Source organism: Lissotriton vulgaris, chromosome 8, assembly GCF_964263255.1.
Source record: "Lissotriton vulgaris chromosome 8, aLisVul1.2, whole genome shotgun sequence".
NCBI lineage: Eukaryota > Metazoa > Chordata > Amphibia > Caudata > Salamandridae > Lissotriton > Lissotriton vulgaris.
In genome coordinates, this window is record NC_141696.1 from 359842122 (window position 1) to 359855336 (window position 13215).

At 44.0% G+C, this 13215-nt stretch overlaps 1 protein-coding gene across 4 annotated transcripts in view; it reads right to left on the minus strand.

Annotated features, from left to right (window-relative positions):
• USP9X (ubiquitin specific peptidase 9 X-linked) overlaps window positions 1-13215 on the minus strand; it is a 1749911-nt gene that overhangs the window by 1253592 nt on the left and 483104 nt on the right. For all 4 annotated transcript variants that reach the window (XM_086934127.1, XM_086934125.1, XM_086934124.1 and 1 more), the window contains one exon: window positions 1546-1752. In XM_086934127.1, the coding sequence (XP_086790253.1) occupies window positions 1546-1752 (207 nt within the window). The remainder of the gene's footprint in view (window positions 1-1545; window positions 1753-13215) is intronic.

Genomic DNA, 13215 nt, shown 5'->3' on the forward strand with positions numbered 1-13215 from the left:
TCTCTGAAAGCAATACATTCAGAGTGGTTTTCTACCTTATCATGTGTTTGAAAGTATTCTCCAAAGCTTTCAAAATCACTTCAGTCAACAGTGTCCATTGATAATAGTGTCAATTAATTAGTATTCAGAATCACATAGATTATCTTTTTTGGTTATTTAAACAATGTCCCATAACTAATTTCATTCCAGATCTTTTAGAACAGGAAATGGAAATGTTTTTGACTACTTCTTCAGCAATATTCGCTCCTGCTACACTTACGGGGAGAAAAAGAGCACACAAAGATGACCTTTTCCTATGAGCAGACTTACAGTCAGACTTTTGATCTCGGTGACCTTAAAGTATATTGCTACAGCACCAGCATTTAGAAATACTCTGAATAAAGAGAGCAAACATCTTGTTTTGGTGGATAATAACATGTTCAGAATATCTGCTACAGCAATGAAAGCAGCTAGCTAAGGAACAGCTTTACTTAGCACACCTAACAGGTGTCTTGTGGGACTCTTTACAAAACTTCACATGTCGCCCAAGAAGAGAGGATGTTATCAAAACGAGATATCAGCATGGCTGGTGATTCATCTGATGTACTCACTCATCTACTACCACGGTCTTGCTATTTAACATAGGCCTTGGCTTACGAAACATAACAATGTAACAGGTACCAAAACATATGAATCTGTACATCAACTCCTTTAGGATACCTGATAGTAAGAACCCAAGGAGGTAGTGTCACTAATCGTTTCTTAAACAAATGTTCCTCAAACTCGAAGATGGCTGTTTCCTCTGAAATGTAAGACAGCCTGTTCCTCTATGCTATGTAAAACTAATGGAACATCAGCAAAAGTAGCGTGGGCACAGAGCGACAAAGAAACAGCCATGATAGAGAAGAAATCAGGCGGAGAGGACAACAAGCATAAAAAAAATGGGATTGTCAGGATTAGAACGCTGGCAAGCCCAAAAAAAGGATATCAACAGAAAATACAAATTCAGTAAAAACCAAAAACCAAATCTTTGGTGTTGGATCCACAGAAAAGATAGATCTCAACAAAAGCAGCATGAATAGGGTTTCTGTATTAATTGGGCAAAATATTTAGCATTTCGCTGGATGTTGAGTCAGAGCAGCCTTTGTAGTAAGCAGCCTCAACATTCTGTTGTGCTCAAGGTTGTCCACACTGCATGCCCAGAGGATATAAGAGGTCATAAGTGATCTGTTAATCAACACAAAAGGGACTGTGCTAAGAGAAGAGCACCAAGAAAAACCCCCCTTCACTAGTTTTACAAAAGACTCATTATTGCAAGTTTGTGCTCATTCTGATGAGAGAAAGCCTAGAGCATTTAATCGTGTCATTCTTATTTTCATAAAGGAGATCAATCTCCAAAGGAGTTAGTTAAAGAAGATCAACTTCATCAATCTACACATAATAGGTCATTCATTTCTTTCTTAACAAATCCATTCCTCACACAGTACGTTTTTAAAGGTAGTTTCACCTGTACCAAAACTCAACAATGTAAAAACAATTTGCATACAATGACTATAAATAACTAACCTGTGAACAACTGTAATCTAAGATTTTTATGTGGGCACTGAGAGCTTGGTCCATGATATCAACAGGTACATCATCACTATGAGCTAAATTCCACAGAAGGTTCAAAACCTTGTGTGCCATGACCCCATCCTTGTCATCCTCTGCAAGGCGTCGAATTAACTCTAGTAATTTTTCACGCTGCTTTTTACTAGCGTTTGTCCAGCTTGCCTACAAATTGAAAAAAAATATATTAAACAAAATATTAATATTTGTTACTGTTTAAACAATGCATGTAAGCTAAAGTGGTTCTTAATAAATGTGCCTAATTGCTTAAGTCCACAATCTTTACCCCTAACAAACTACAAAATCTTACATTTCCTTCTTTCAAGCATGCATCCTATTCATACTGGATTTGTACTTGCTGTTAGGCCAGTACAGGCTATGCTGTGAAATTAGATTGTGCATTAAACCGGACTTCAAGCCTGAAAAAGAGGTCACACCCTCTTTTAGGTTTTGACACTGGTACAATGGTTTTGTGTGCGGGTTTCGCGGCAAGCCACAAACTTACACCAGCACCCGGCATACACTGATTCAATGGAAACAAATGAGTAAGAGCCTAATAACAATGGGACACAAGGGAGAACAAGGAAACCCTACCCACTAGGGAACCAGGGTATATCGTTTATATTGGAAACAACGGTTCCAGTGGCACAGCAAATGTATGACTAATAATCAATACAATCTAAGTTAACTAATATCAATCCAAGGGTTGAACGAGGGTGTCCGAAAGTGAAGCAACTCTACACCATAGATTTTCATACCATCATTGACATTATATTTCTCTTTTATTTTAGAACAATCAGTAATTATTTATACATGTAGTGTTTCAAAAAATAAGTGCAAAAGTGACCCAAGGTGTAATGTGAGAACCAAAAAGGTATAACAATTATACAAAGTCAATAACAAACAATGAAATACAGGGTTTCTAAAAAGGAATAATGTACAAGAAAAGGAAAACGACCAGCAAGTAATTAATAATTACAACAATCAATGTAACAATGGCTATCGAGAATCATAGGCACTGTTTGTTAGATTCGTTTTCTGGGGGCGTCGACGGCGTTTCGACCCAAGCAGTATAATGGGTCTCGTCAGGACTGGGCAATGTGGGACTTCTGGACGTATATGTAGCACGGGGTCAGGGTAATGAATTGAGAGGGTAACCACCATGCGTGAATCATAAAAGTAATAATGCACTTACAGTTAACCCAGTCGGGTGCACTGTAGTGGTGCAGTCAAGAGAATTCGGCGAGTAGAACTGGATATGTCTAAGAGCTTGCTAGGACAGGACGATACCAAGTGAAACTGGTTCACGTAGTGTATAACTTATTTGGGCGACGTCTGGCAAGTCCCGTGTTAATAGAATTGAGGACGTCTCAGGGATATTTCTCAATGGCAACATCCAGTCGGGCCGATACCCAGTAGATTGTATTTTGGCGTGCTCTCTGAATACCTCGCGGACTCTTCCGGAATAGGATCGTCCTATTAACATGGCACTTGCCAGACGTCGCCCAAATAAGTTATACACTACATGAACCAGTTTCACTTGGCTGGGTTAACTGTACATAAACGTCCAGAAGTCCCACATTGCCCAGTCCTGACGAGACCCAATATACTGCTTGGGTCGAAACGCCGTCGACGCCCCCAGAAAACAAACCTAACAAACAGTGCCTATGATTCTCTATAGCCATTGTTACATTGATTGTTGTAATTATTAATTACTTGCTGGTCGTTTTCCTTTTCTTATACATTATTCCTGTTTAGAAACCCTGTATTTCATTGTTTGTTATTGACTTTGTATAATTGTTGTACCTTTTTGGTTCTCACATTACACCTTGGGTCACTTTTGCACTTATTTTTTGAAACACTACATGTATAAATAATTACTGATTGTTCTAAAATAAAAGAGAAATATAATTTCAATGATGGTATGAAAATCTATGGTGTAGAGTTGCTTCACTTTCGGACACCCTCGTTCAACCCTTGGATTGTTATTAGTTAACTTAGATTGTATTGATTATTAGTCATACATTTGCTGTGCCACTGGAACCGTTGTTTCCGATATAATAACAATGGGAGACATAAATAAAGAAGGCTGATCTGGAAGGCATAGAAAGGCAGAGATAGCTGCAAGATATACTTTAAGAATGCCCAAAGCAGATCCCTGCTGAATCAAATAAAGTGTGTACAAGAGAACCTCTGGAAGAGGGGCGGAAAGGGGATCAACAGCCTTTGGTGTGCACAATGCAACAAATTTGTTCCATTTACCGGCGTACACCATTTTAGTGTAGGGACGCCTGGATACCAAGATATCACAGGCATTGGGCAGAAGGAAAAAAGCCTTCAACTGCCACCGCTCAATCTATTCGCGAGGAGGCGGAGACTGAAGAGGTTCGGGTGAAGAACTGTTCCCTGCTGCGGTGACAGAAGGTCCTCCCGAAGGGGCAGTCTGATCGGAGTATCAATGGCCATGTGCAGAAGGTCAGAGTACTAGACACTTTGTGCCCAATCCAGAGCTACAAGAATAACTTGAGCGTGGCCGTGTTTGATCTTCTTGAGCACTCTGGACAGAAGTGGTATAGTCAGAAAGGTGTACAGGAGGCCAAAGCTCCACTCGCGCCGAAAAAAGCATCGCAGTGAGCACCGCCTTGGAAACTCCAAATGCGCAATACTGCTGACACCGTGCATTCTCTTTAGAGGCGAACAAATCAAATAAAGGCTCTCCCCACCGCTAAGAGAGACCTTGCGCCACCTCTGGACGGAGACGCCATACGTGATCGACCAGGCACAGACAGCTGGTTTGTCTGCCCTGGCGGTCAGAGAGCCCGCCAGGTGTTGAACCACCAGGGTCATGCCCTGATGTTCCAGCCATGTCCAGAGGAAGAGAGTCTCCTGACAGAGGGTCCATGACCACACACCATCCTGTTTGTTGCAGTACCACATGGCAGTGGTGATATTGGTGAACACCTGCATCACTTTCCCATTGAGAGAGGGAAGGGATGCCTTCAGTGTCAATCTGATCGCCCAGAACTCAAGAAAGTTGATAGGGGGGCCAGACTCCATCAGAGACCAGACGCCTCTGATCACCGCCTCTCCCAGATGGCCTCCCTATCCCAGGAGTGATGCATCTGTCATCACCGTTAGATCTGGTTGGGCTAGGGAGAGGGATCTGCTTCTGACCCAGTCTTGGTTCACTAATCACCACTGAGTGGCTGTGCAGTTCCCTCCGAGAGATCTGGACCTAATCAGAAAACTTCCCCTGATGCTGCTCTCACTGGAACGTCAGGTCCCACTGCAGAACCTTCATTTGCCACCTGGCATGATGCATCAGTAAGATGCAGGAGGCCATAAGACCCAGCAGCTTCAGAGTAATTCTCACCGAGATCTGGGATAGAGGCTGAAACTTCTGTATCACAGCCTGAATATCCCAGACTCGCTGCTCAGGAGGATAGGCCCGAAACTGCACCGTGTCCAGAATCGCTCGATGCAAGTGAGCATCAGAGAGAGTCAGGTGTCACTTTGGCACGTTGATGGTGAACCCCAACGAGTGCAGGAGGTCTGCCATACTTCAAAACAAGAACAGTATCCCTCTGAACCTAGGCGAGTATATAATAAACAGTGGTTCTGTCTGGTTCTGTCTGGTGTAGCTATTTCTTTGTAAATGAAAACAATCGTGTAAACAATACATGGCGCAGAATTACAGACGAAATTAAGAATTCATTTACAGTAAAACAAAGAGGCAGTTGTTCACAGTCCAATCCTTATTAGGTCTCATTGCTTTCAAAACGAATGTAGATCAACTCCTGAGCTCGAGACACTAGTTTTATATTGTGAAATTGGACACTGCTTTCATATTCGCAACTTGTAAATATTTATCCAATTGTCAACGTTGTCATTTACCTGTGAAATATACTGATTATGTCACATCTGCACTTTATTCACATTGTCACTGTAAATATTGGTCACTTGCGCTGTTTTCATTGATTGTGTTATTGGACAGCCCTTTCTTAAGGCAATTATTGCTTTAAATTAAAATTTCTATTTGAAAATTTCAACATCCAAGCAAATCATTCTCTCTTTGTTTGACTGGAAATGAATGTTTGATTTAGTCTGTAATTCTGCGCCATCAGTTGATGTATTGCTTACATGATTGTTTTCATTTACAAAGAAATAGCTACACCCCACAGAACTTCTGGAGGTCTGCCATAGTCTGGAGGTGGGAGACTAAGGAGAGCACGGTGAACTGAAAGTGCTCGTGGCCCACCGTGAAAGTAGGTAACATCTTTGGGCTGGCTGAAAGGGAATATGGGACAACATTACTGCATTCGAGGCTCATGCCTCGAATCTAACAGCTGGGAATTTCTACTGTTTTACCGGTAAAAATCTATAACACCTACATTACTAACCTAATTCTGATGATCTTGGTGTCTAAAATTGTATACAAATATATGTTATTTTTCTAAATTTGTCTCAAGTTTCTTCTGGAGTATGTGTATCATTTATTGACTCTGTGTGGCAACAAATGATTAACACTACCCCAAGATAAGCCTAAATTGCTCGCACACAATACCACAAAGAAAGCATTTGGAATTATTCATTTAAGGCCTGCAAACCAATAGGGGTCGTCTGAACTTTCGATATAGTGTAACTTATTTAGGTGCACCTCATAAAAAGCCAGCTTCCTATACAAGTTTGAAAATAGGAGTTTGGCCCAAGAGTCCAAATGGGTATCTAGAGCCCAAACGAGTATCTGTAAGTGTCTAATTGAAGGGAAGGAGAGGCTGAGTGGTTGTTAGCCCTGGGTGGAGCACTTCAGTCAAGATGCTCGTTTTGACCCTTAAGGTGTGGAGCTGGAGGTCAAGAACTCCAGCTGCCCTACACATGATCACTGCGTAAGAAGAGCTCTCCTAAGTGGCATGACCAGGGGGTGCAAGGAGGCCAGGACTAGGGTATGGGGGATGGATGCTGGTGCTTTAATGGACGCCGAGCACGGATCTCGCTCCCTATCCCCCTGAGGCCTTAACATCACCAACTTGGAGTTGAGGCTCCGGAGAACAGCACTTAAGAACAGGAGTCGGTTAATTTGAAGGGTCCGACTGACGGCGACAGCAAACCTACCGGTGGTATCCTTCCTGGCTCCTTGGAGCCTGACAGCGCACCAGAGAGAAAGATGATAAGTCAGATATTCATCTTGCAGAACTCTTCGATTTGCCTCAGTGTCGCAGAGAGACCCAGCTCAGGTTGTGCTGGGACAAGTTGCGTCACACATTATCCCATCAATCGACTTCAGGAGAGAGATCAAGAGGCACTGTGCCACCCTCACATCTTTTCAAGAATATATGAGTGGCAGCAAGGGGCAAAGTCCTGCTTGTATTGTTTTGTGATTTTTCTTCGACTAACCCGAAAACTTGTAGCTGGATGACTGACTTCTGGAACGACTCCTGTGACTTCTGGGCTGACCAGGGCCGGGCCAACCCTTCAAATTGCACCGGTCTCATTGTGGAGACTTCTGGTGTTTGGCCACAGAGTTTTGCCTTGCTGTTTCTTATGGCGTTCGGGAACATCAACGGGCAGTCACTGAAGACTGTAAGAGTCCAGGCTCAACCCCATCACCACAGGTAAATCTGTGAGGATCTGTCAGACAATTCTTTGTGACAGTCCTTACAGGGTTTGAATCCTGTCATTTTGTGAAGTGACATTTACCTTCCACACTGAAAACCTTTTGGTGGAAAAGTTGTCTCAGAGATGAGAGTTCGCTCCAGCCACGGTCCGTCCAGTTAACAGCAGTGGGGCTGGGTAAGGGGGGATTTCAAGGGATAATGCCAAAGGAAAATTAAATAAATAATTAATGTTCCCTCTGCATAGTTCCTTGAAATAACCCCTTACTTGGCCCCACCGCCGCTACCTGCACGGACCGCAGCTGGGTAGCTCCAGAGCGGCATCGGTGGCACAGAAAGAAAGGAACTTGTATTAGCTCCACCTATATATGCCCCATATGTAATTTCCAGAAGAGTAACGAAATCAGAGAGGAGCAGCACGGTGCCACCCACCAGTGCCCAGAGGCATTGCTCAAAAGTTTCTAGATTCAGTCTGTCTGGGGAATATTTTAAAATCTGAGGCAGTTATATTCCACATAGGTACCCTATATAAGTGCAGGTAACATTGCAACCTTTCACCTATATTCTGCCCTACATTACATACATAACGGTTCTTAGGGACTGACCTTTTACCTAGATACGACACTGCATTCAGAATGTGGGTTTTCCCTAGTTCTCTTATACATTATGCATGAGGTTTCTTGGAAGCACAGCAGGACTACCACCTCCTGTATAATATCTCTGTATAAAGTTCAGGCCCAACATCATCCTTTAGGCGGACACAGTAACACAGCAAGGTAGGACCCCTGGGGAGACTTATGGGTGCATATATACATCACATCTTGCTTAGAAAGCCAGAGGATACCGTGACTTCCTGGCTGACACACTGACCAGAGACTCCTAAATGCAGACGCTCCAGCTCATAGTGGTATAACATCCCTCGCGGGGTGTCCAACTCTAGGCCAGGACGGGGTCCAATATTCCCTCCTCTTCAGGTAATGGGGTTGATTAGATTCTGGATTCTTGGCATAACACCTACACAGATGCTAGGTACATCTTGTTGGGGAGGCATCGCTGGAGTAAACACTTATTATCATGTATTTTATGTACTTGTATATATTCATGATTACTGCAAAATGGTAGAACTGTACCATCCCTTTACTTTCGTAGTTCTGCTAATCATTTATCTCTGCTACTGTCTAATGGTTGTTGCAGCTCATCTATTCTACACTAGAATAACTGTTCAATGATTTCTTATTGAAAACGCCCAGCCGGTTTATTCTGTGTATCTCACCGAGACAAACTAAGTGAGCATGAGTGGCTGAGTGAAAAGGAGTACATTGTTTCCACGATTCTGAGGGATATGGGTTGTCATGTTCTGAGGTTGCCAAAAACTACTCTCTCGTAGATTATAGTGGCACTGTGAGCTAGCTGATACAGACAGGCTAACCTATCCGGTGGGGGTGTTCGGAACCAGTCTGCCACCAATCCCACATTTTATGTTATCCAAGTGCGCAGATCCTGTATAGTGTATATAGGAAGTACACAACAGCATCTGCAGTTAGAATAGAAATCTCCATCAGAAGTTTCAGTCCAGAGACCATCTCCTTTGTAAAGGCTTGGAACAACAGACTATCCAGAGAGGGATGGGACAATGAACGTTGAAAGCTGCACAGTGTTATCATGTGTTCTGCCTGAGGGCTGCTAGGTCAAAGAAGGGTTTTTCCCAGGCAGCCAGACTAGTGTCCAGAATGCCTCAAAGGCTAGTATTTTGTCTGAAATTGCATAAAAAGGTTGCAAGATTTCTGTCAAAATGTTGGATTTGGCCTATGTGATGAGCAGAATTCTAACTTTCACAGCTTTTCATACCCCCAAAGTGAACAAAAAGAATTCTGGGGAGGAAGGCTCAAAAGGGTAACTAATATCCAGTTAAGGAGCTGTATCAAAACCAATTGCATTTTTTTATAGTCTGGGAAGGGCCGGGATCTGTGTCATTAAATGGGACAAGTCTGTCAGCCTTTGAAGCATCTTTTGTGCGTCGGTAATGTTGAATGGGCATGACACAAGTGTCTCAGTCCGATCCAAAGAGTTCTTCTAAATGGACAAATCCTGGGGTGGTAGGAGCGGTTGTGCCAAAGTCTTGTCATCAAAAGAAGTCTAAAATGTTTCTTTTTCTGCTGACTTTTGAGGTGGCATGGTAATCTGCTCAGAGGGCGGTGTCGATGCAAGTGTCTTAAGGGCCACATGGGGATCAGAGCCTTGGAGGGCACTGGTTTAAATGGAAGCAGTTCAAAGGCCCAAGATTGTGAAGTGCAGAGTCAGTGGCAATAGGGGAGACAGTATCTCTAAACCTGCAGGAGCTGGACCCACCTTTGTGGTGTGGCCAAGAGTGTGAACAGGGCTATCATCAAAATATCCAACATGGCCTGCCGTAAGGTCTAGACCTGTGCAGGTTCAGCCGCCAGAGTCGGAAATAACCACTTTATTTTGTTTAGCAATGCAATCACCTGATAAGACCCCAACATCTGGGAATAGCTTCAGTCCTCTCAACGGTCCTGGGAGCCCTGCCATTTCCTCAAAGAATGAGAAGATGTATACTCCTATCTTGTTTTTTTTTGGGTAATAGCTCTTTTATCACGGGGGTCTTAGACAAAAATAGCTTCACCTCCTGCTCTCTGATGGCCTTCAGGTGCAACAACAAACAGGAGTTGCAGGCTGAGGGAGTCGTGCTCTGATCCTAGACACCACTATTGCAGAGCTCATATGGAACGGACAAGGATATTGTTCATGGTATGACCTCGAAATCCAAGTAGACATTTGACCTAGGCATTGGAGGGATTCACCTCAAGCACCAAGAAAACCTCCAGACTTATATCAATGAGACACAGGGAAACAGAACAGACATCAGAATGCTGGATGGCTCTTTAAATACTTCAATGTCATAACATCCTAGGCGGACAAAGTCATAGCTGAGGCCACATGGCGCCACCTAGTGGCATTGGAGAGCTATTTTTGTGAAATAAGTTTCCAGATCCAGTCTGGTGCATGAATGATATTCATAAGTTCGGGAATCTGCAGGAAGAAGCACCATCAGAAATGTTGAATAAGGCATAACCATATTCTTGAGTATATGATAGGAGCAGTTTGGCTCCGAGTGATTGTAATCAGGGCCCATAAAGCGGTCTTCAGCCTTCTGAAAGAACAATTGACAAGCAACTCATTCATCGTTGTAACACACTTTTTCATTTCAAATCATTTGTTAAGGTACCTTAATGAAGAAGAGCAGGGAAATAAGAAATGGTAAATATTTCCTGCAGATCAAGCTTATGCACAATTATAGATATTTTAAACAAGACCTTAACTATTGAGGGACTTTTAAAGTTCTTCTAATCAAAAGGGAATTCATTTGCTTTTTCATGGGCGTCAGGCTTGAGGTGAAAATATGTAGGCTACATTCACCGATGCACGAACAGATCAGAGTTCATACTCCAGGTGGCACTGTCCATTAAGGCTACAAGAGGCAGATGCTTAAAGGTTTAGAGCCATGGGGCAATACCTTTGTGGATACTGATCCCCTCCAACTTTGTCTTTCAGGAAAAATCCTTATGGCTTTACGTGTTGTTGTTAATGAATCGCATTTTGCCTACACCAGCATTGAGAAGAGGTTTTGAAACCCTTAAACAGTTCTTAAGATTTGGAAAAATTAATTTAAAAAAGCAATTTAACAAAATATGATGAGCTTAACAATTTCCAGATCCATATTATAGCACAATATGATGTATAGTCTGAACATGGAAGACAATCGTGCCGCTCGCAGTCGGACTCTTGAGGATCCCTTTGTTGCCCTGAAGCTTGCTGATACTTTGCCTTACATGTGACTTGGGAGCCCGTGTGCTCAGTCACTCCTCGGACCAAGGAAACTACGTCCAGCGACTGGGAGCGAGACTGCGAGGACCAGGAGCGCTTGCAGCAAGATCATTCCACGCACCTGGTGCCTCTTCCCGCCCCCCTCCTCCTATTTAGCCCAGCCTCCTCACGCGAACGCGGGACGCGCGCGGACGGAGGCGCGGGCGAAGACCGGGCAAAGAGCGGGCCGTTTGAGGCCGTTCGAGTACGGCAGAGTCCGGTCCGGGCCCCCTTCCTTTTCATTGTCATAACCAGGTCTCCTAACTACCAGAACAATGAGCACCAGGGAAACTAGAAGCAAAACTTCTTCCTTAGCTGCGGCTGGAGCAGTAAAGGGCCCCATTGACACTTTGCCAAAGCCGGATCCCTTCTGATTGAGGAAATCGAGGTGCTGGAGAGAAGAATCTCTCAGGAAATAGACTGGGTAAGGAGATCCTCAATGGGCCCAATGGCCCAAGCTAGAACCCCAGAAGGCAGACCCGGTTCGCCAATCAGTGAAAGGACTGACCCAGCACCGTGTTCACTCCCAGGCACCACAACAACTGACCCAGAGCTTACTATTGAAGTCCTGAGTGAATTTGACGACATGAGCTTAATGGCCCTACCCAATACCCAAATACCCCAAATAATATTAGTTAACAATGCAGAGGCAGTCAACGACAAAGAGTCTAGCTTAGATAGAGATAGGGGGTGAGAGAAGGGGCAATACAAAAAAAAGAAGAGGAGGGCCCAAAATAAAGAAGATAATAGGACAAAATCACCTAAATCCAAACAGCAGAGAGGTAAAAGGGGGAAAGGAGCCATCAATGTCACCACGCTAGAGAAGTCGGGAAAATCACCTCCCCCTAGAATTAACAACACAACGCCATTACCAATGTCTACTAACACCGCCCTAGTGGATAATACCTCCGACGACATCACACTGGAGGACATAGGAACACTCCTTAGGTCCCTATTGAGCCCCCTCGAAGCTAGATTGATTAAGATTGAAGCTAGATTCGTCATCATCGAGAAATCTACTGTCCAACTCGCTGATTCGAGGAAACTCGAGAACAGCGGTACTAAAGCTGTAAAAGGGGGACCGGAACCAAAGCCCAACAAGGGTAACGGACCTCCCATAGTCACAAATAATAAGCCACCACCCACAAACCTCAAAACTCCACAAATCATTCCAAACAAAACACCGCAACCCCGAACGCCAATAACGCCCCAACTTCAACTCAGCACACAGTAACTGCCACTCCTAAAACAATTCCCCCTCCTAAAGATACTGCTCTACCTTTGATCGGTGCCAAGGGCGATCCACCATTCAACTGGAGAGAAACCAAACCCCACCTGTAAACAAAAACCCGTTAACCTACCCCCAGAAGCAGCCCCCTACACCCTAGTCCTGGCGGGGGTTCCGGAATTAAAACCCTCAACATTTGAATCAACAACTTCACTTAGGAATAAAGTCATTAGCTGGCTCTCCATACATAGACCACTCCCGAGAGGAATAACCAGCGATATCTCCATGGCCAGGCGGGTCACGTGGGTGGGTTTCACCAGAAAATCTATCAGGGGAGACTGCATTCTGGTCACCTTTAGAGAGCAGAACACAGCTGCATATATTTGCGCCTGGGCTTCTGATGATTTTGGCAGTAATATTCAACCACTTCCTCTCTCTTTTTTTTATCCATCAAGCCTTTATAATTTAGAGGACCAGAGATGGGGGCACCATCAAGAGCTACTGGAGGATTGGTAAAGTTGCCATAGGGAGAGAAATGTTCCACAACACTACAGGGAACGACCAACAGATCATTTCTTACCATATGGGGAGGAGGCCGGCTGGGAAATTGTCACAAGAAGGAGGGGCGGTGGAGGAGGATATAGGAGAGGAATTCCAGGGCCCCATAGAACACACTATCCAGCGTATATACCCACTCATAACAGATACAGTAGCCTGGAAATGGTAGATTGACAACCGGATGAAGAGGGGGGAGAACTCCCAGTACCTCCTAGGACTGAGAATAACTTACTCCCAGCGCCCGTTATACAGATAAGGGTAAATAACACAGCGGAACCTAGTTTGGCTCTTGAACCAAGCATGAAGGATCCTACTGTGTTCCCTGTAGGAAGGTACCTCCTGACT